General features: G+C 35.7%; 1 protein-coding gene across 27 annotated transcripts in view; it reads right to left on the reverse strand.

Annotated features, from left to right (window-relative positions):
* LOC126705931 (uncharacterized) overlaps positions 1–21,951 on the reverse strand; it is a 115,501-nt gene that overhangs the window by 90,069 nt on the left and 3,481 nt on the right. For 6 of the 27 annotated variants that reach the window (XR_007648478.1, XR_007648477.1, XR_007648465.1 and 3 more), the window contains exon 5: positions 21,747–21,816. The exons of 19 other annotated variants lie outside the window; for them this stretch is intronic. Coding sequence is in view for 4 of the 8 variants with exons in the window: in XM_050405157.1 (XP_050261114.1) it covers positions 21,747–21,816 (70 nt within the window). In the remaining 4 variants the exon portion in view is untranslated. Of the gene's footprint in view, positions 1–19,705; positions 20,040–21,209; positions 21,441–21,746; positions 21,817–21,951 lie in introns of those variants that run through there. 2 more of the 27 variants (XR_007648476.1, XM_050405158.1) reach the window with 2 other exon arrangements.

A 21,951-nucleotide genomic window follows, 5' to 3' on the forward strand; every position in this document is an offset into this window, starting at 1 on the left:
ATTTATGTTGTTGTTTGGGCTTTCGAGTTGATTTAATTTGTATTTGTCTAGACAATTTTTTGGTTCAACATTTAATGGCCCAAAATTTTGCAATGGTCAAATTTTATTTTTAATGAGCTCAAATTTTTATTTAGGCTGCTCAAAGATTTTTTTTTTTTTTTTTTTTTTTTTTTTTTTTGTAGGGCGATCAACGCCTCATATTAATTTAAAATTAATTTTAGAGAGAGAGGGATATATTTACTATAAAAAGTTTAGATGATACTATGGGACAGAAATATGGTGCTGAAACCTATTGTAACAAAGATTGGATGTGGAAACAGTCTGATGTGATATGTGGATTAACTTTATATAACAAAGAACAAAGTCCGCCCGATGTGACATGTGGATTAACTTCATATAACAAAGAACAAAGTCCGATGTGATATGTGGATTAACTTTATATAACAAAGATTGGAGAAATACGGTGCTGAAACCTATTGTAGTCCCCTTATTCTTTCAAAGAGATTTCACATATGACATGAATTATTCAAAGAGAGAAAATTCCCAAGCGAAGACAACAACTAAAAAACTTAATAAAAATAAAAATTCCTAAGCGAAGACTTTATGAGTTGTCAGTTGCTTTTACATAGATAATAGATCCACAACTTTTTCTCCAACACTCACATTCTACTACAGTAAAGTTGTGGCACAAAAGATTATTGTTCTAAATTTTTTTTCTTTACTATATAATTGATGTGTTATTGACAATATATATATAAAAAAGAGGATTTTGACATTTATTTATTATTTTTTGAATTTTTTTTTTATATTCATTGTGACATCAGCTTGTAAAAATATAGTAAAAAATTTGTAATATCTTTTGTTTTTTTCAAAAGAAAATGCTATTGCATTCTTATCTATCCATTTAAAAGCTCTCCTTAATTTAACCTACCTTTCCACTATAAAAGGAAAATGTTACTATTATTCTAAATTTTATTATAAAAAAATGTACTAATTGATTCTTTAATGTATATTACTGGTGTCACTTTATCAACATTATACTTTATATATTATAAATAAATAAATAACAACATATTTTATATAAATAAATAAACATAGTTGGGCTTGAGGAGTGCCTAACTACAAAATATCACATACATATTTTTCATAAACAAAATTTGGACATTGATTATATTCTTTGAATTGCATTGGTGCTCATGTCCCCTCTTTGCTAGTTCATCTGTCATGCCATTTGCTTCACGGAAAATGTGACATGAAAGGATGATCCATTATCGGCCAAGCAGCATCCTACAATCTAAAATCAAAACATAAAGTTCAAGTGCCAAAACACCATATGTTGTTTGCCAAGTGAGGAAAATTTGAGAGTCAATTTCTAGATTTATATGTCTATATTCTAACTCTGAAGCTATTTGTAAACCATATCTAATAACCCAAATTTTTTTCCATATAATTCGTATCAGTGCCTATGTGAATTGAGAAACCTTTTATCCATCTTCCCTGATCTTTTTTATTTATTTATTTAAATAAAAGATAGAAATTTTACTCTAGCCTAATCTAAGTGTATATGTTTGTGAAGCTCCCTCTAGGAGACTTGAACCTCGGCTCTTACTCCCTACACCCCACAAACACTTATATTTGTGGAGTGACTATCGCGCCAAGGGTGCACGGTGATTTCCCTGATCATCTCTTAATACATCTTTACCTCCTCCTTTACCAGGGTTATTTTTAAAACTACCATCTATATTTAAAGTAACAAAAAGGGGTTGTGGATGAGGCCAAGATATTATTTTAATGACTTATATTCCTTTTCTATTGTATACTAATACTACCCTAAAGTCTAATAATAGACACTAGGAGAAAGAGAATTAGTTTTTCTGTTGCTTTGACTATTTTGCGAGAGAGAGAGAGAGAGAGATTTTTTGATACCTAATAGACTAATAATAATAGATAAAAAGAGGGAGAGGGTAGGAAGAAGAAGAATAAAGATGAAACTAAAAAAAAAAAATGATGAATGCACTATTGCTCATACACATACGTGATACGTAGGATATTTACGCAAGTAAATAGGTATCATTGTTAAATGGATTCTTTGGGAGGACAAAAAAGGGTGGTAGCTTATGCGTGTATTTAAACTTCATTCCTAATTATATAAATAAATAAGGTCCTATTGGATGGATATTGCTATTTTGATTCGTAAATTGTTGATTGAATCACAACCTCCGTGAAGTGAAGCTAATAAGTAATAACAATGTAGATGGACTTGAAAAAAGGGGTTGAGAGTAAAAGCTCAATTAGTGTAAAACACTATAACTTGTTTAGACCCCAATTTTAAGTTACGGCTAAATTGCTTATGCTCTAATTTATCTAAGTATGGAACAAGAGTAAATGAAGTGCAATAAACTGGTAACACTACTCTAAGCCATAAGCAAACCACAATGAGTAATAAATGTAAAGTTTAAAGAGTAGGGAAGAGAGATGCAAACACAAGATAATTCCGAGACGTGTTATCGAAGAGGAAACCGAAGTACTCGGTGAAAAATCTCTTTGTGACCCTTTAAGTTGAAATCGATCCACTAGTAAATAAGTTGGAGTACATGAATATCAAAAAGACTCTCCAAGCCTAATCTACTCAATGTACTTGAGCCCTCAAAGCTCCTGCTACCAATGGACTTCTTGGAGTCTTGTCTTCACTAGCTTTTCAGATCCCGCAATTTTGTCCGATTGCATCCGCCACTTAATGGCTTCTTCCAATGCTTTCCAAATGCACCAAAACTTCTCTCAACACTCAGAATGGGTGAGGTAAGTGTTTGGGCTAAGAACCTCTCAATGATGTGTAAATGGAGAGGTGGGAGTAGATGGAAACTTTAGAGAAATGATGTAGAGAATTGTGGTTAAAACAATCTCTAACTCTCAAGTGTTTGGCTAGGGTTTCTCTCTCAAAAGTTTCTTCAGAAAATACTTATTCTTTTTCTTACATTTTGTGGGTAATGAGGGTTTATATAGTGTTAGTGAAGAATGAGAAAAGTCACACTCCAAAAAACAATAGGCAGTGGGTTTCGCGGGTCACTTGCGACTTGGCTTGAGTCGCGAATCACTTGCGAAATCCAACCTATCAAAGACTCTTCAAATCCAACATGTGCTTCTCACGTGGCTTGTTTTGCGAGTCACCAGTTGCAAGTTAGTTGCAAGTCTAGTCACGAAAACCACTTCTTCATAGATTCTTCACCAAACTCTCACACACAGCCCTTACATAAAATCCCACAATAAATACAAGGAAATGATTGAACAAAATTACAATAAAATTTGACACGAAATTAAAGCCAACATAAACATAGTTGTAAATCACAACTTTACAGAGAGCAAGCAAGCAAAAGTAGAGGAATATGATAGTGTTTACATATATTATGTGTGGGACAAAATGTATTTGGGAACTCTGAGGGAGTTCTCAGGGATTTTTAAATTTGTGCAAACTCTCTTCTATATAAATATTAAAATAATACCCCATTTTAGATTTAAAATATAAAATGAAATGGAAGGTGGTATATAATATGTATGCAATATCACTTGCCTTAGTCTTGATAAAGACTTGAGAATCAAGGTCCCATTACCATTAGTAGAAAGAATTATGGGAAGGATTAAAAGAGGGAGGTGGTAGCTTTTGTATTGCCTATGCATATATCCAACATAATTCTGTTAGGATTGTAGATTGTATTGCTGATGTAAGCTAGTAGATTGTATTGCTGATGTTGTGCAATTTCTGATAGTTAGAGTAGTTAGCTACCAGCTGTAGGTGGTTATGATAGATGGTTATCAGTTAGAGTAGGATGGATTGAGGAATGTATTAAAAGAGGCACTACTGTTGTATTGAGTTAGGCAATAAGAATAGACTCATTTCAGGTTCTCTCTATCTCTCTAATTCCTTAAATCTTCTCTCTCTCTCTCTCTCTCTCTCCTTCTTTGGAGGCCTAGCTAACCTCAAATCTAGCTATAACTCTCTTTGATCTTAACAAATGATATCAGAGCATCGATCTTATGATAATGGCTGAAACTCATTCTGTTGCCATGGCTACAATTAATGACGCCATTGATTCCCTTCGTATTACTTTAGATCACCATAGTACAGACATCTAAGAAATCCAAAAGATTCAAGGAATTCACACCAAGACCTTGAATGAGATGAATCAGAATATCAATGCCATGATCCAGAACATCAATTCCAGTTTGCAAAAGTTAAATTCCGAAGAAGCTAGACCGTATTCTTCACAAGAACTTGTAACCCCATTAAAAAATTATTCAACTCTATACTTTGTTAAACCTATTAAGTTTGAATTCCATCATTTTTTAGAGGAAGATCCTGCTAGTTGGATTCATAAAGCCAATCAATACTTTGGCTATTATCAAACCCTAGTCGAAGAGAAGTTGTTGGTTGCTTCTTTTCACATGGATCAAGAAGCTCTGGTCTGGTATCAAGAAGTTGAGGAAGCTAGGGTGTTCTTAGACTGGGAAACATTGTACAAGCACTACATGTAAGGTTTGGTTCCACAGCATATGATGATCCTATGGAGGCCTTGGCTTGGTTGAGACATATTTCAACAGTGGGTCGTATAAGGCAATATTTGAAGCTTTGTCCAATAGGATCAAGGGATTATCTCTTGTCCATAAGCTCAGCTGCTTCTTGAGTGGTCTAAAGGATGAGATAAGACTTCCAGTGAGAATGTTGGACCCACAGTCCTTGAATGCAGCATTTGTTTTAGCCAATATTCAAGAGGAATACATGTTGAGTTGTAAGAAGAACTCCAAAATTCAGCAAGAAACAGGTAAACGTTCAATCTTGGGTTTACCCAAAGTCAATTTTTTTATGGAAACTAAGACTAAAATTCTTAAAAGAATATCTCCTACCCAAACGGAGGAGAAGAAGAAAAAAGGATTGTATTAAAATTGTGATGAGAAATGGGGGTCTGAGCATAAGTGTAAGAATGTTAAGTTGTTGCTCTTGGAAGGAATTGAATTTAGGCCAAGTCCGCAGTCTAGTGTGCAGATTACTGAATTGGAGGAGGATGTGGATGGAGCTATTACTAAAGAAATTGAAAGTAGTCAAGAAGAAGTTGAAATAACCTTTAGGCATTGTTAGGTACTCCTACACCTGGTACCATGAGGGTTAAGGGTAGAATTCAGTGTAAAAGTTTGGTAATGCTTTTAGATATTGGCAGCACCCACAATTTCATAGATGCAGCTTTGGTTTCTAGTTTGTAGTTGAGTGTTGATTCCACCAATGTCTTGCAAAATAAGGTGGCCAATGGAGCCATAGTGAAGACCCAAGGATTCTGCAGTAAGGTTCCAGTTTGTGTGCAAGGAGAGGAGTTCTTGATCCAATTCCATGTGCTTGCTCTTAAAGGTTGTGATATGGTGTTGGGCATTTAGTGGCTTAGTACACTAGGGGTAATACAGTTGAATTTCCAACTCCTGTCCGTGTCTTTCAACCATGGTGATCATCAGGTTTTACTGCAAGGACTTAAACCATCAGAATCTTAATTATTGGATAGTGATCATTTTTTCAAAGCACCAATAAAGAAGGGTTTACTAGTACATATTTCAGCTTCAGATTCAGTTGGCTTACCAACTCAGTTACCTATAGAAGTTGAAGCACTGCTCCAAGAATTTGCTCAAGTGTTTGAGTCCCCAGTTGGCTCGCCACCTTCAAGAGGCCATGAACATCAAATCATCTTGAAGGAAGGAACCCAACCTATCTGCCAGAGGCCCTATAGGTATTCTTTCTACCAAAAAAATGATATAGAAAAAATTGTTAAAGAATTGTTATCTGTTGGTTCAATTAGGAACAGCTGTAGTCCTTTTGCTTCCCTTGTGTTATTGGTTAGGAAAGATGGATCTTGGGGGATGTGCATAGATTATAAAGCACTTAATAATAGTACTGTCTAGGATAAATTTCCAATTCTCGTGATTGATGAGTTGTTGGATGAGTTGAGTGGGGCTTGTCTATTCTCTAAGCTTGATTTAAGATCAGGTTATTACCAAATCAGAATGAGGGATGAAGAAATTGAAAAAACAGCTTTTAGAACTCATGAGAGTCATTATGAGTTCTTGGTTATGCCATTTGTCTTGATTAATGCACCTTGCACTTTCCAATCCTTAATGAATCATGTGTTCAAGCCTTATCTCAGGATATTTGTGTTAGCGTTTTTCGATGATATATTGGTTTACAACAAGTCCTTGTCTGATCATCTTTCCCATCTCAGAGCTATTTTGGATATTCTAGCTACCAACCAATTGTATGCTAAGAAATCTAAATGCATGTTTGCTTGTCGAGAGGTGGAGTATTTGGGGCATGTTATTACTGGTGAAAGGGTGAAAACAAATCCTAAAAAAACGGTTGCGATGCAACAATGGCTTGTACTTGTTGATATTAAAGGGCTAAGGGGTTTTTAGGCCTTACTGGGTATTACAAGAAGTTCGTAAAGGGGTATGGTCAGGTTGTAGTACCCCTAACTGCTTTACTAAAGGACTTATTTTGTTGGATTGCTGAAGCTGATTTAGCTTTCCAGCAGCTCAAGCTAGCTATGATCAGCTCACTTGTGTTGGCTTTACCAGATTTTGATAAACCATTTGTGGTGGAGTGTGATACCTTGGGCAAGGGTTTGGGAGTAGTGTTGATGCAACAAGGAAGGCCTATAGCATTCCATAGCCAAGCTTTAAAGGGCAGGAACTTGGATTTTTCAACCTATGAGGAGGAATTATTGGCATTGGTTACTACCATGAAGAAATGATGAGCGTATTGGGTGGGAAGACCATTTGTGTTAAAGACTAATCAGCAAAGCCTCAAATATCTGTTGGAACAGAAGATTGGGACACTAGCCCAGCAGAAATGGATCACTAAATTACTAGGGTATGCATTCTTGGTGGAGTACAAGAAAGGGAAGGACAATCTAATGGTTGATGCACTATCTAGACAAGTTAAGACTAACGGAATTGTTGTTGACTCTTGTGCACTAGATTCTCCAGCTGTTGGTGTTTTAGGAGATTCTCTAGTTGATGGTATGCTACGTATGATCTCTTTTCCAACTCCAGCTTGGTTGGATGATCTTAAGGCTAGTTATTTCCATGATCAGGTGATACAATGTGTTTTGAAGGTTCTTTAATCGGGGTAAGATGTTCCAGCAGGTTTCACGATGTTGAATGGCCTACTAATGTACAAAGGGAAGATTTACTTAGACACTTGTGCAAAGTTGAAGTCAGTTGTCCTACAGCAGGTTCATAATAGCCCTTTAGGAGGTTATTCAGGTTACCTTAAGACTTTGCATCGGGTTCAAAAGGAATTTCCATTGGCTGGGCTTGAGGGCTGATGGGAAGAGGCATGTTCAAGAGTGTGATACTTATCAAAGACTCAAACATGAGGCTTGTAGTCCAGCTGGTTTACTCTAGTCTTTGCCTATTTCAGACAAGCCTTGGGTGGATGTGAGTATGGATTTTGTTGAAGGGCTTTCTAAGTTGTAAAGTTGTGATTTACAACTATGTGTTTTGTTGGCTTTTATTCCGTGCCAAATTTGATTGTAATTTCATTCAATCTTTTGTACCGTGTATTTATTGTGGGATTTAATTGTAAGGATTGTGTGTTAGAGAGAGAGAGTGTGTGAAGACTCAAGCAAATTGAAGATAGAAGATTTCTCACCGGCATCTCACGACTAAGCATCTCGCGAAGTGATGCATGTGCCTTGCACAAGTCTAGAATGCGAAGAGTCAGTACAGATGGAGACAGCTGTGTTTCGCGAGTATTTCGCAGGTAAGGCCTTCTCGCGAGACACCCACGAGACATTCTGTTCTACCAAACTATACAATTTGATACACACTTTCTGTACTCACATTATATATACCTATATTACCGATAAATGTTAAGAGTGCTTCTGAGAGAAAACCCTAGCCAACCTTGAGAGTTAGAGATTGTAATACCCACAATCCTCTACACATTTGCTTGTGTAATTTCCTCAACTCTTACCTCTCCATTTCCATACCATTGAGAGGTTGATAGCCCAAACACTTACCATGCCCTTTCAAAGTGTCAAGTAAGGTTTTGGTGCTACTGGGAAGCATTGGAAGAAACCAAGGATGGTAGATGCAACATGGAGCTTGTTGCAGGATCCGGAGAGCTAGACAAGACATAGTTCCGAGAAGCCCTGTTGGAGCAAGAGCTTGGAGGGCTTAGGTACATCGAGTAGATTAGGCTTGGGGGGTCTCTTGCTAACCCATGTATCCCAACTGATTGTCTAGTGGATTGATTATCGTTTGGAGGGTGGCGAAGAGGTTTTTCACCAAGTTCTTCGGTTTCCTCTTCGATAACATATTGGCATGTTATCTTGTGTTTGCATCTTTCTTCCCTACTCTTTTATATTCCATTTTACTGCTGTGTTGCTTTGATTATGGATTAGAGTAGCTTGTTTGTTTATCCGTTTGCCTTTACACTATTCCGCACTTAGTATTAAGTTAGTGTAAAATCTATTGAGCCATAATTTTAATTTGGGAATCTAAACAGCTCTTGTGTTTTCAACACATTTTCGAGCTTACAATTGGTATCAGAGTGGGTACACTCGCTGTGGTTTAAATACCTGAATGTGATCCTTGACCCTGTTTGAGATGGACTGGTCTCAATATTTAAATGTTCCACCATATTTTGATGGTAGTAATTATGCTTTTTGGAAGGTCCGAATGAGGGCATTCCTGTGTTCAATTGATGATATTGTTTGGGATGCGGTAGAAGTAGGATAGGTTAGGCTGGAGGCTGCTAAATCCATTTGGGATAAAGCAGCACTTGCGGTAGCTAATGCTAACAGTAAAGCTTTGAATGCAATTTTTTGTGGTGTCTCCAGAGTTCCATAGGATCTCTCACATAACAGTTGCCAAGGAAGCTTGGGAGATATTGGAGACCACTTATGAAGGCACGAAGAAGGTGAAAGATACTAAGTTGCAGATACTGACCACTCGGTTTGAGGAGCTGAAAATGAGTGAGGATGAGTCATTTGACTCTTTCTGTAGTAAGCTGAATGAAGTGGTTATTGGCAAGTTCAACTTGGGTGAGAAAACAGAGGATTCAAAGATAGTGAGGAAAATCCTTTGATCATTGCTGGAGAGCTTCCGAGCAAAAGTCACAACTATAGAAGAAAGTAAAGATTTGGATGAGATCAAAATCCAAGAGCTCATTAGATCTCTCCAAACATATGAGCTGGGACTGCCTTCTCATAAGCCGAGCAAACCTCTTGCTCTTAGAACCATTACAGAAAGAATGGATGATTCCTCCAAAGAAGATGGTGTGGAGAAGGAGGTAGCTTTTCTTGCAAAGAATTTTCGAAAATTCCTGAAGATGAAGAACAGTGGAAAACAGTTCAGTAGAGAGGAGTTTTCATCCTCCGAAGGTGATAGGAAAGAGTTTAAGAAGAAAGAAGGGAAGGACTCTCAACCTCCTTAGGGCTTTGTATGTTATGAATGCAATGGCCATGGACATCTAAAGAAGGAGTGTTCCAATTACCTAAAAGGGAAGGGCAGGGCATATGCCAACACTCTTAGTGACTCGGATTCATCCAATTCTAATTCTGAGGAAAGTTGTGATGGAGAAGGGAATTACTCCGCTTTTATGACTATTGATCATGTTGAGTCTTTAGAGGACTTGAATTTACTTGTATAAGAGCTTGGAGAGCATAGTGATGAGGAATCAATGGGAATTGTAGAAGAATCGGATGGTGAAGAAGATGAGATTGCTGAGACTCTTCAATTAAACTACAATTCACTTCTTGAGAAATCAGGAAAAGAGTCTGGAAGACTTTGACTACAAATTCTATATATAAAATTTTTGGGCCAAGGGGAGGGGGAAGGGGAGATTTGAACTATTAACCAACATTTCATGTAAGATGATCTCAGCCAATTGAGCTACACTTGGGTTGAGCATATAAATACATGAATTCTAAGTGGAACTAAAACAGTATAATGCGGTTTTTTTTTTTTTTTTTTTTTTTTTTTTTTTTTTTTTTTTTTTTTTTTTTTTGAAAATAACTATAAAAGCCAAACTATTTTGTTAGTTAGCACAAGTTTGAAACTATGTTGCTAAGTAACAACTCGAGAATGTGAGTCTCGATTTTGAGCTTATAAATCGAGTATTGTCGGGAGGACCACAATTTAACTCCCTACAACCACTTTAAAAATAGACCCGCGTGGCGTGATGTCGAATGTCATAAAAGATTTGAGTATGTCTTTCTCATCACCAATTGGTTTTGAGGTGGAATGGCACAGCTCATAGTCTGACCAATGGTATTCGAGCTAAGATCATGAGTTCAAGTCACGGGAGTGTCATTGTGAGGGAGGGATTGTTGGGAGGACCACAATTTAACTCCTTACAACCACTCTAAAAATAGGCCCATGTGGCGTGATGTCGAATGCCATAAAAGATTTGAGTGCGTCTTCCTCATCACCAATTGGTTTTGAGGTGGAATGACACAGCTCAAGATTTTCCTATTGCGCCAACAGCTGAGGTGGACGAACTGTCCACGTAGGCATGCAAATTGAGTCTAATGGACTCGGTTTCTGGTCACTGAAATCGAGTCTTTTGGACTCAAGTTTGCTACATGGAAACCGAGTACATTAGACTCGATTTATAAGGGGTCCCACCAGTCACACTGTTTCATGCTTTTTTGGCCACGTGGATATACAACTCGAGTCCATTAGACTCAATTTCTCTTTAATGAAAATCGAGTCTAACAAACTCAATTTTTATGAATGGCCACCACCCCCCCACCCCCCCACGTGTGGCATGTGGGTCCTAGTTGGGACCTTTTTTCCCCCTTACATATCTCAATCAGTCTTTTCAACTCTCAAACTCTCTTCACAACTTTCCTCAGCTTTCACACCCTCTCACACAACACTCTCTCTCATAGGTAATGTTTTATATATATTTTTACTTTAGTTATGTTCAGTATTTATTGTGTTCTGTTTTTACAATATTGGGAATATTTTTTGTTAGTTAATATTGTGATTATTTGCTAGGTTTTTTTTTTTCCCCCTTTAAAAAAATAATAGCATATTAGGAATATTTGTTTTTTTTTTTTTTTTTTGGTTAGTGTAAATATTGTGATTAATTTATTTGTTAGTATATTGTGATTATTTGCTAGTTTTTTTTTTTTTTTTAAATTAAAATTATGATTAATTATTGGGAATATTTAGTACTAAATATTGTGATTAATGTTATTACAACATATTGGGAATTTTTTTTTTTTGTTAGTGTAAATATTGTGATTAAATTATTTGCTAAGTTTTTTTTAAAAAAAATAATAATATTATGATTAATTATTGGGATAGTACCAAATATTGTGATTAATTATGTTATTACAACACATTGGGAATATTTGTTTACTTTTTGTTAGTGTAAATATTGCGATTAAATTATTTGCTAGGTTTTTAAAAAAAAATTAATATTGAGATTAATTATTGGGAATATTTAGTATTGGGGGAATATTTAGTACCAAATATTGTGATTAATTATGTTATTACAACATATTGGGAATTTTTTTTTTTTTTTTGTTGGTGTAAATATTGTGATTAATAATATGCTAGGTTTTTTTTTATAAAAAAAAATGATATTGTGATTAATTATTGGGAATATTTAGTACTAAATATTGTGATCAATTGTTAGGAATATTTAGTACTTTTAGGTTTTTGTCATGGGTATGAAATGGATTATGAGTAAATACCTAAGACAGTATTTGTAGTCTCTTTAGCATAAATCATTTCAAGATATATTTATTTAAGATTTGTAACAGAGATTTCAATGGATAACTGGTTGGTATAATATTTTTGTTCATCATAACTTATTTGAATGAGTTTTGAAAGTCATGCCCCTAGAATGATTTGGAATTTTAAAAGAATATGAAATTGGTAATGACTATTTTTGTATGTAACCTGAGGTGAGTATATGCAAATTTGGTTGAGGTTAGTATTGTTGGCATTTCATACACAAAGTTTTGTGATTGATGTTGATTGAGAGTTATAACTTTGTCACTAACATAATTGCACTTGATGATCTATAGGTTGACAATGATTCATATAAATATATAATACGGTGGACCCCTTGGCAATGCCAACCCTTATGACAGATTCCCATTTCAAGGTCTGGGTATCCAGTGCTATTATATGATGATACGTCGTGAGCTAAAGACCCTGAATGATTTAAGAATAAAAATTATGGAAGAGCTGCAAGTGAACCTTGCTCTGCATGACTTACATATTACTTTCCGTTCTCCACATGAAGTCCTTAATTAATGCATTAATTATAGATATATGGCGATAATAGAAGACAAACATGTGAAGATCATGTTTAGCAAGATGCAGAAATGGGAACAAGTAGGAAATTTTGAGTTGTACGTCACTTTGGAGCCACGTGCGGAAGTTGGCATAGAGGAAATTGTACAAATAACTACATCTCTATAGTTTGTAGTCCTAGATGATCGATGCACCGTATTGGGAGGGTATACACCCCCTTTTCAAGAGACGCCAACAACAATTGAGAGTGAACTTGACAATAGATATGAAGATCAATTTTGTACACATCGAGGTGAATCCTCTACACTTCCAGTAGTTGAAGATGAAGAAGAAGACTGTGTTGATCATGCTGCCATTAATGGTGAAGATCTTGACGATAGAGATGAGTACGAAGAGAGGATTGAGCGAGGTGACTTTGACAGGGGTGTTGATGACCATGAAATTACTCTCAATCCTCATGTTGATGATATGGTTGAACGTGATGAAGATGATGCGGACGTTACTATTAGAGTTTAGCATGTTACAAATACGACCACCGTTTATGAACCTCCTGCCTCATCATTTTATGCAAATACTTGGGAAAATATGGTTGATCTTGAAGTTGTTCAACAAGCATTTGCTTCTTCTTGGAATGTGGACATGAATTTTAGTACAAGGTTGATTTTTGCGAATAAAGAGGCGGTGAAACGTGCAATAACAATTTACGCCGCAAAGCATAACAGAAACTTTATGACTAGTACGTCGAGCAAAAGTAGATTGTCTGTGAAATGCATGGATGGGTCATGCAAGTGGTACGTTAAGGCAGTTGTGAAGCCTAAACATGGACTATGGATGGTCACATCTTATGGGGGTCCTCAAAATTGTATTCCCCTTGGCATGGCCCTTGATGGTAGAATGATGGATTGTAATTTTCTTGCAGTAGAATTTGTTCCAACGTTGCAAGAAAATCACACGGCAACAATTGCTCACCTCAGAGACATCATTAAAGCGAAGTATTATGATCATAAGCTTTCTTACTATAAGATATGGGATGTGAAACAAAAGGCTATTGCAAAGATATTCAGGGATTGGGAAGAGTCTTACCAAAGGTTGAGAAAGTTGTTGTTGGCATACTTGGATTAAGAAACTGGCACCCGGTACTGGTATCACACCATACCCAAGGATGAGTTCGATGATACAATATTGCGCTATGTATTTTGGGCTTTCGCTCCATGCATTGAACAATTTAGACATTGTAAGCCAGTGATCAGTATTGATGGGACCCATTTGTATGGTAAATATCGAGGGGTGTTGTTGATTGCAATGGTCACCGATGCCAACAATAAGGTTTTGCCTCTCGCCTTTGCTGTTGTGGACATAGAGTTAGGGCCTAGTTGAGGGTGGTTTTTAGATTGCTTTAGGATTTCACTAGGGGATGTGATAGCAAATAAGGACATCTACATAATTTCTAATCGACATAAGGGTATTCAAAATGCAATTGCAAACTAGCCTAGAGATGATGATGGATGAGTATGAGTATTTCATAGATATTGCCTTCAACATGTTGTTAGCAACTTCTACACGCATTTTCAAGATGCCACTTTAAAGTCATTGGCCTTGAAAGCGGGGTATGCTACTTAGGAAGCTAAATTTGAGTTGTACCTGCAAGCTATCAAGGAAGCTGAGATTGAGGCCCTTAGAAAGAAACTGAGATCCGGGTGGCAGGAAAGTGAACCCAACTCATCCATCATGCCATACACATATCTAATAAAAGAGGATCTAGACATGTGGACCCAGCTACATGATGGTGGATACCGTTATGGGGCTATGACAACGAATGTCTCAGAGTGCTTCAATGGAGTACTCAAAGGTGCCTATGGCCTGCCCATTGTCGTAATGGTTGAATTCACTTGGAGCAAACTTGTCACGTATTTCCATGATTGACACAAAGAAATTACTCATGATCTCTTTGAGGGCAAGGTATGGAGTAAATATGCCTTAAAAATTGTAAAGTTGTAATTTACAACTAGTTTATGTTGGCTTTAATTTCGTGCCAAATTTGATTGTAATTTTATTCAATCCTATGCACCTTGTATTTCATGTGGAATTTATTTGTAAGGGTTGTGTATGAGAGAGAGTGTGTGAAGACTCAAGGAAATTAAAGACTAAAGTTATTTTCGTGGGTAGCTCGCAAGTAGGCTTCCCGTGAAGTGAAGCATGTGCCCAGTACATGACTGGAATGCGAAAAGTCAGGACAGAATAAAGACAGCTGGTTTTCGCAAGTGTCTCGTGGGTAAGACCTTCCCGCGAGATACTTACGAAACATTTTGTTTTGCTAAACTGTCATATCTGATACATTCTTTCTTTACCCACACTATATATACCCCATTACCCACATATGTTGAGGGGTGCTTCTAAGAGAAAACCCTAGCCACAACCCTTGAGAGTTGTTATACCCACAATTCTCTACACAATTCCTTTTCGAGAAGCCTTGTTGGAGTAGGAGCTTGGAGTACTTAGGTGCATTGGGTAGATTAGGCTTGGAGGGTCTCTTGCTATTTGTGTATCCCAATTGATTGTCTAGTGGATCGATTTACCACTTGGAGGGCGGCGGAGAGGTTTTTCGTCGAGTTCTACGATTTCCTCTTTGATAACACATCGGCGTGTTATCTTGTGTTTGCATTCTTCTTCCTTACTCTTTTACCTTTCATTTTACTACTGTGTTTTAATGATTATGGGTTAGAGTAGTTTATTTGTTTATACGCTCACATTTACTCTATTCCGTACTTAGTTTAAGTTAGAGTAAAATCAACCGAGCCATAACTTTAATTTGGAGGTTTAAACAGCTCTTGTGTTTTCATACATTTTCGAGCTTTCAAAAATCTATGATGCAAATCTGAAAAAATCTACAACACACCAAGTAAGGGCGTTTAATAATATGAATGGTATATATCAAGTAATTATCACATACAACATCCATAGCTCTAGAGGGGGACACCATAGTCATGAAATAAACCTATTGGCCAGAACATGTGGTTGTGGAAAGTGGCAAAATCGAAAGATCTCTTGTTCACATGCAATTACAGCTCTTCAGTACTTAGGGCAAGATGCGACTAGATATATTGACCCATGTTATAGTTTAGAGAACGCCATTCGCACCTACTCACATGTATTTGTGATGCCAAAGTCAAAGTCATTGTGGAGGGATGTGGATTGTCCATGAAAAGCACGACAATAGAGGCAACATAAAACATTTCAAAGAGCATGAAGATTTAGAATCAAAGAATAGAGAGAAAATTTCCTAAATGAGCTTTTCTCTCTCTATCTCTCTTCACTCACTCTGACTGGCACCTTTGTCGGTTGCCCTGCACAACTCTCTGTACAACCATGCAAGGCAAGTGCTCCCCTAATTGTACTGAGGTAGATTGCGAAAGTCCCTCAACATCTGCAACCACATCGTATGCACCCTATTGCTAGACTTGTCGGCGAAAATTGTGTCCCCTAGGAGTGCTAGAATATAACACCATGCATACTGATGCACAGCATCCTTTGCTGCACCATCGGACAACCCTTGGTCAACTTTTCAAGCAGCTTGTTAATTTGGATCCTTTGTCCTTGAAGCACCACAAGATTAGTAACAATTCCAAGCATATTTTGACATTCAAAATGTCACACCCCAAACCCCAAAGGGTCCAAAGCATGAGAAAGACGTCTCAAAGTACCTGTAGATTTTTCCTTTTTGACAATTCAATCCACAAAAATCATATTAAGTACCAACATCAAGAATTATCATAATAATTCCATTGAATATACTCTCAAAGTAAGTCAGAGCTCTAAGCAATAATTACAAAGACTATTGGCCACAAAAGAATAGAGGTCTTAATAAATAATTACATATCATCAGCTTGTCCCATCAGTGGGAATAACGTCACAACCACTATAATATACAAAAGAATGAGTCAAGCTTATTCTAAGATGTACATCATCTAATGTCTCCAATACAAAAGTTCAGCCTCCATCAGTAGGTAGTCTAACTACTGTTAGCCACCAAAAAGCTGTCTCAAAAGATTGTTGCCTACTCTGAAAAGTTTATAAAATAATGGAATGAGACAGAGCCCAGTAAGTAGCACAATTAATGAGGGTGGGGGAAATACAAGTTTCATCTTCAATAATAATAATATGACAAGAATGATTTAATAATGAAATACAAGTTTCTCAAAGTAAATACCTTGAAATTATATATTATAATCTGTGAGCACCAACAATATAATTTCCAAAGCTATAAAATCTGACATATGGTAATTCATCACAAATATACCATACTACCACATAGACCGGTCAGGGGATCCACCCATTCTTACTGACACGACCACGTGCAAACTCCGAATCCACGAACTCCTTCTTTCTTGAATTCACCACCGGATACAAGCACACCCGCTTGTGTTTTCTTTAAGCTTCAATGGCAGCAACTAAATTGATCATCAAGGCATAGATAAATCTTCTCCTTGAAAACCCTAAGTTTGTGTGAAGGAAAACACCTCTAGATCTCACAAGAGATTTACACAAACTGCAATTATGAGCAATACTAAAACGTGGCTAGGGTTTGTCTTTTATACTAAAGACAAATAAGAAACCCTAAAAACGTTTTAAAACACTTAGGGCTGAGTTGGACAAATCTGCAGAAAATCATTCTGCCCGAGCTTCGATCGATCGAGCCTGTCTTTCGATTGATCGAGCCTGTCTTTCGATCGATCGAGCCAGGCCGAAAGACACAATGCTTTCCTACTTTAACTCGATTTCAACTTTACATAAAAGCACAACTTTGAGCTAGACTAAAACACTTCTAAACACATTTTTTTAATCATCGTTTGCCAACAAATACAAATTAGAGTTCAAAATACATAAATCCTAAGTCTTTAGAACCTAACAGGTTTATTTGTGTTGTTATTTGGTTTTCGACTGGGTTGATCTATGATCAAGGTTTGTAAGATTTAAGCCAGGTATCCAAAAATAACTTTAAAAGTAAATTAAACTATTAAAAAAATATTATATATATAATTTTTTTTTTCAAGTCGAGGTTTAAATAACAGTTGCGGTGGCAGAAGGCTGGGTAGACAGTTGTGGAAGCCCAAGCAGGCAATGGCAGGGCCATCAAAGTTTTAATGCTCGATGAATTTGGATAAGAAAAGAAGAATGTGAAACTCACAAAATCAGCTTTTAAGACTACTACTGGATCATCTTTATGCTCATCATGAAATTATGTTCAAGTCAAAAAGAGTAGCCAAATGAATCATCAAATCTAGAGCCAACATTACTGGCATTTGGGATTTTAACATGCACAAATGTAGATTATCACTTCAAATAAGCTCTATTGCAAGGAAACCATTTGATATTATAAAAAGGTGCTTGCAGAAGCCATGAATAATAATATTTGCAGATATGGCATAAGTGCAATATGATAAGGATTTTCACCATGAAATTCCTGCCAGAGTGTATGAAATTGGACTAGACCAACTGGTCCATATATCCAATAAAGATATGAAGAAAAAAGACACATCTTTTTTGGTAAAATCTAATTTACCTGACCTCATTGTTTTCGTATATTAGTATTATCTAGAATTTGGAAGGATACATTTTTTCTTATCTATCTATTTGCTATTTGAGGTTATCAGCTCAGTAACCAAACAGGTGACTTAGAACTCTTTTACATTTCAACCTCCAACTTGATTTTATAAAAAAAACCATCCATATTAGCATGTGGAAATGTAATATTAATGAAATGGTGGAAGCAAGAATTCTCCATAACTCGAAATATTAAACATAGGGGGAAAATTTTTAAAAATTGAAATGCATAATATATTTGGTTTGCAATAGGTAACAATTTTCTTAAAGTATCATCCGTAGGCAATCATTTGTAACATAAGGACAAACAAGATACACCCAGAATTGCAGACAAGAAAACTCCAGTGAGCAATTCTATTTGTAAAAAAAATATAAACATCAACCTTGAACAGAATCTACTCAACTAAAGGTCTGCCTTAGACACAAAACACAATGGAAAAGTATTTAGGCCTACCTTTAATAAATAGTTTACAATGTCTCTCACTGTCCTGTAATCACCTTTAGATATAGAACTTGCAATTAGGGCCTACAAATAGATGAGAATAAGGAAGTCAATAAAAACACTAACTTGTAATTAGGTTAGTAAAATGTGATTCAAAGGGGGAAAAAGTACACTTCTCCTTTTCGTTTTTATTAGAAACTAAAAGTCTTTCCACAACGTCATCATCAAATATTTCCCATTCTCCAGTTAGTTGTTAGACATTACCCCTTGTTTATATAAATTTTCCTTTACCATTGTTTATATATATACAAGAATTTCAGTCAAAAAATACATACAAGAATCTGTATTTGTTGATTTTAGGCTAAAGTCCAAAGCACACTAGTTTGGGGGTCTTTGAATTTTACACCCAGAAATTTTAGAATTTTGATTTTATCCTCTGAAGTCATATTCTGTTTGCAACATAAATTTGCCAAATGTTTAGTTAGTCCAATAAAATGATGCCATGTGGCATAATAAAAATAATGTAACATCATTTTGTTAGACAAACTAAACACACATTATAACATTCCAAATACTTTTTTAAAAAAATATTATATCTTGAGAGTTCATAAGGAAATGAAATAATCATTAAGCCCTCGTTTGAGAGTTTTAATGGAGGGAATAAAAAGTTAATTCCCTTGTTTGGAAGTTTAAATGGGAGGGAATGGAATGGTTAGGAGGAAATACTCATTCTTCTCTATTTCCTCAAAACTTTAAATTTTCATTCTCTCCAAAATTGGGAGGAATTGGAGGGAATGAAGTTAGATTTAATGAATTTTTTACTGACTCCCAAAATACACCTACTTTATTTTGAAATTTTACAGCACCCTCAAGCTAAGTCAGCCCACCGCAGGAAGGACACAGAATTGAGCACAGATTTGTAAGTGCAGGAAAAAAAAATATTTAGAAATATTCATAAATCACCATCATCTCCAGTACAAATTATCCTAGAGAGCCTAAAGAAAAAAAATATTCAAGAAATATGAAATATAATAGAATCCACCAACAATTTTTTAACTTGGGTACTGCAATTGACAATGATCCAGCAAATCATAGCTCCAAAATAAGTAGCACCTAATAGTACTTGCAGAACCATCACCTAAAAAAAATTACATTATAATGGAGAAATGGTACATAAAAGGAAAAAAATATAAAAGTTCCCAAAAACGACCACATTTCGACCTACTTCTATGAAACCTTTGCCAGAGTCAAACTTGTTTGATATGAAAATAAACTCATATAGGTGAGTTAACAAGCATATTCAAGAGTGTAGCCGACCCATAAAAATATGACAATAATAAACACAGCGTGGCTCAGCTCGCGTTTAACTACCATAAAAATTGAAAAATACGAAGTTCAACTTAAAGCATACAATCCAAAAGTTCATAATTACATGAAAGTGCTTATAACATACAATCTAGAAAGTCTTTTATAAATATGACATCCCAAATGAAGTTTCATGATTCAACCTAACACAGTTCAACTAAAATATAAGTTCCATAGAACTCGTCAAATGCTAAGCATCACATATGATCAAGTTGGAGCAACCAAAACAGAGTGCAGGAGTACCACCAATAGATTCCTTGTTGATGTCCAAATTCATAACATCTACCTCAATCTCATCCAATCTTCATTTGTGCAATTTCTATGGCAAAAAATACAAACATTAATAGTTACAAAATATAATCATTAAAAGTGTAACTTCTGATTGCGAACAACTTAGACCAACTAACAAAACTGTAGATAAAGCAAATTTAACATAAGAGGATACCTTTGTAATAATCTTGTCAAAATTCTGTATTAGTAAATGACATATTTCATTTAGGCAACATTCTTACCAACCACTAATTTAGACAAGCAAAATACTCTCAAGGAGTTAGTTTCATTATTAGGACTTGATATAGAGAATTCTGGAGCCTTCAAATGGAATTACACATTTCCATTTAAACATGGACACCCATCTATTTTGCAAAAATCAATAGTTTTTATCATCATGCCAGATTTACAACCATAGTCAGATAGGTCTACAACTAAGTTAAGCATTAAAACCTATATGACTACAATGTGAATATTGTCATGTTCTTACCTACCCATTAAAAGGTCTCCAAAAGCAAAATATTAGTACCAAGTTAGAGAGCCCATTGTAGTTTTTGTCAATCAAGGAAAAAAGCATCTCTCTCACTCTCACACTCACACACACATGCAAAAAGGACATAAATCCTCATAAAGATTGGGCCCGTTAGCTATCATAAGACTAGTCCTTTTTAAGTCTTTGTTATGCTCTGTTTTTTTTTTTTTTTTAAAGTAAAATAATGTTATCGAAAATGAAAACGCTGCTCTATGTTCATGATCAAGAACATAGAGAACCTTGGAAAAACACAAGCAAATGAATCAGAAAATTGAAAAGGAAGTTAGAAATTAAAAATTGAGGAACAAATAGTAAAACCTCATGTCCTAGACAAATCAAACAAGGTATGAAGCAGGATAGTCTTTAATTCAATAGGTCTATCAACCTTCTCAAAACTGTGACCATCGTGCTCCTTCCAAACTAATCACATCACACATGCCGGCACCAAATTCCATACATTCGGGAATATTTTCCAAACCAATTACACCAACCCAAAAGAATGGGTGCTATTTTGTCCAGGACACCCAATAAATCCAAAAATCATAAACACATTGCTACATAAAGCATGAGCAATATCTCAATGGATCAAATGATAATCCACTGTTTACCTACTGCATCTACACATACAACACTAATTGACTAGCAGTAAACCCCTCTTGTTGAGGTTATCAATTGCGAGAATCTTACCCCACGAAGCTGTCCACAAAAAGAATGACACCTTCTTGGGTACCTTGGCACACCAAATACTCTTCCATGGAAATAAATGAGTATTAATTCCACAGAAACCAGTAGGTTCTGAAATGTTACAGCACCCTCAACCGAGTCAGCCCAACACAGGAAAGACACAGAACTGAGCATGGATATGTATGTGCAGAACATAAATCACCATCATCTCTATTACAAATTAACCTAGAGAGCCTAAAGGAAAAAAAAAATATTCAGAAATATGAAATATAATAGAATCCACCAACAATTTTTTAACTAGGGTACTGTAATTGACAATGATCCAGCAAATCATAGCTCCAAAATGGACATAGAAAAGTAAACAAACAAACAAAAGCATGCAAAAATAATGATACAAAGGAGGGGGAAAATCAATTAAAATAAAAGACAGTATATATGAAAATGAAAGAAGGATATATTACATTTCAATGGCACGTTCAACCAGTAAAAGAAGATAACAATAAAATACAACAAAAGTAACCAATCGGTAATTAAACTCACCTCAATTGGGGCCATCAATTCTGGTGGCTTATCCCAGGTAGACTCACCTGTCCTCTTGTTGTAATAATATCTAGAAAAAAACAAGAATCAATCAGAGTAAGCTACTGAGAAAAGAACACTGAATGCCACCAACCACTTTCAAGATTTTCTAAAATTCAAATCGGAATGTTAAACTGTTACAATGAAGCATGAAGTCAATAACATT

This window comes from Quercus robur, chromosome 11 (assembly GCF_932294415.1).
Source record: "Quercus robur chromosome 11, dhQueRobu3.1, whole genome shotgun sequence".
Lineage (NCBI taxonomy): Eukaryota > Viridiplantae > Streptophyta > Magnoliopsida > Fagales > Fagaceae > Quercus > Quercus robur.